This window comes from Austrofundulus limnaeus, unplaced genomic scaffold (genome assembly GCF_001266775.1).
Source record: "Austrofundulus limnaeus strain Quisiro unplaced genomic scaffold, Austrofundulus_limnaeus-1.0 Scaffold490, whole genome shotgun sequence".
Lineage (NCBI taxonomy): Eukaryota > Metazoa > Chordata > Actinopteri > Cyprinodontiformes > Rivulidae > Austrofundulus > Austrofundulus limnaeus.
Genome location: NW_013952892.1, coordinates 69,579 through 70,877, shown reverse-complemented (window position 1 = coordinate 70,877; position 1,299 = coordinate 69,579). Strand labels below are relative to the sequence as shown.

Genomic DNA, 1,299 nt, shown 5'->3' with positions numbered 1-1,299 from the left:
TGTGTGTGTGTGTGTGTGTGTGTGTGTGTGTGTGTGTGTGTGTGTGTGTGTCCAGGTGTTGTACTACGAGCTCCTGGCCATCAGGGAGGCGTGTCTCAGTCTGGAGAAGGACTACCAGCCCGGGATCACCTACATCGTGGTCCAGAAGCGCCACCACACCCGTCTGTTCTGCTCCGACCGCAGCGAGCAGGTGGGCCGTCCTCACCTGGACAGAACACCAGCCTCACCTGACAGGAAGTGTCTAAACGTCCCGCTCTGTCCTCAGGTTGGTCGCAGTGGAAACGTCCCCGCGGGGACCACGGTGGACACGGACATCACCCACCCCTACGAGTTCGACTTCTACCTGTGCAGCCACGCAGGGATCCAGGTGAGGCCGCCGGCTCCGCCCACRTTGAGGTGAACACGAGGTAACGCTCCTGTCCCCCCCCCCTGTCCCCCCTGCAGGGCACCAGTCGTCCGTCCCACTACCACGTCCTGTGGGACGATAACGGCTTCTCTGCAGACGACTTCCAGCTGCTCACCTACCAGCTGTGCCACACCTACGTGCGCTGCACGCGCTCCGTCTCCATCCCCGCCCCCGCCTACTACGCACACCTGGTGGCGTTCCGCGCTCGCTACCACCTGGTGGACAAGGAGCACGACAGGTGAGGGAGGACCGGTTTGAAAGTCCCGACCCGGTCCGGTCGGCCCGCCTCTTCCTGTTTCTCACCTGTGTGTTTGTGTCTCAGCGCCGAGGGCAGCCAGGTGTCGGGTCAGAGCAACGGCAGGGACCCCCAGGTTCTGGCCCGGGCCGTGCAGATCCACCAGAACACCCTGAGCACCATGTACTTCGCCTGAAGGTCCAGACCTGAGCCGCAGGTCCACCAGAACTCCGAGTAGACCCGACCCGACCCGCAGCAGGACTCTGAAGGTTTTTACTCTGTTGGGGGGGAGGGGCTACATGAAGAGACACCAGAACCAGTTTGGTCTAGTTAGGTTTGGACCGGTTCTGGTTCTGGTTCAGCTGTTTGTTGTTTGATTCAAACCTGGATTATTTTAAAGAGAAACCTCAGAAGAGTCCTGATCTGTGATGATCCGGACCGGACCGGACCACATGTCCAGAACCAGAGGGTTTTAAATGTTTTTATTTCTTCAGTCAGTTTGAAACTTTTTCCTCTCGAGCTGAATCATGAAAAATAAAAATCTTTTTTTTTTCTGCTTCGTCACCAGAACCGAACCACTGGTTCTGACCGGACTGGACAGAACCAGAACCTTTTTAACCCTCCTGTTGTCCTCATTTTCTGTATACACCCTTTGTCC

The 1,299-nt window shown here is 57.3% G+C and overlaps 1 protein-coding gene across 1 annotated transcript in view; it reads left to right on the top strand.

Annotated features, from left to right (window-relative positions):
- The window catches only part of ago3b (argonaute RISC catalytic component 3b), a gene marked incomplete at its 5' end in the record, with an annotated part of 6,780 nt that extends 5,574 nt beyond the window's left edge, over nt 1-1,206 (top strand). The window contains 4 exon segments of the mRNA XM_014025670.1: nt 56-190; nt 266-367; nt 445-644; nt 729-1,206. Of these exon segments, the coding sequence (XP_013881124.1) occupies nt 56-190; nt 266-367; nt 445-644; nt 729-837 (546 nt within the window).
- Nucleotides 1,207-1,299: the final 93 nt, after the last annotated feature.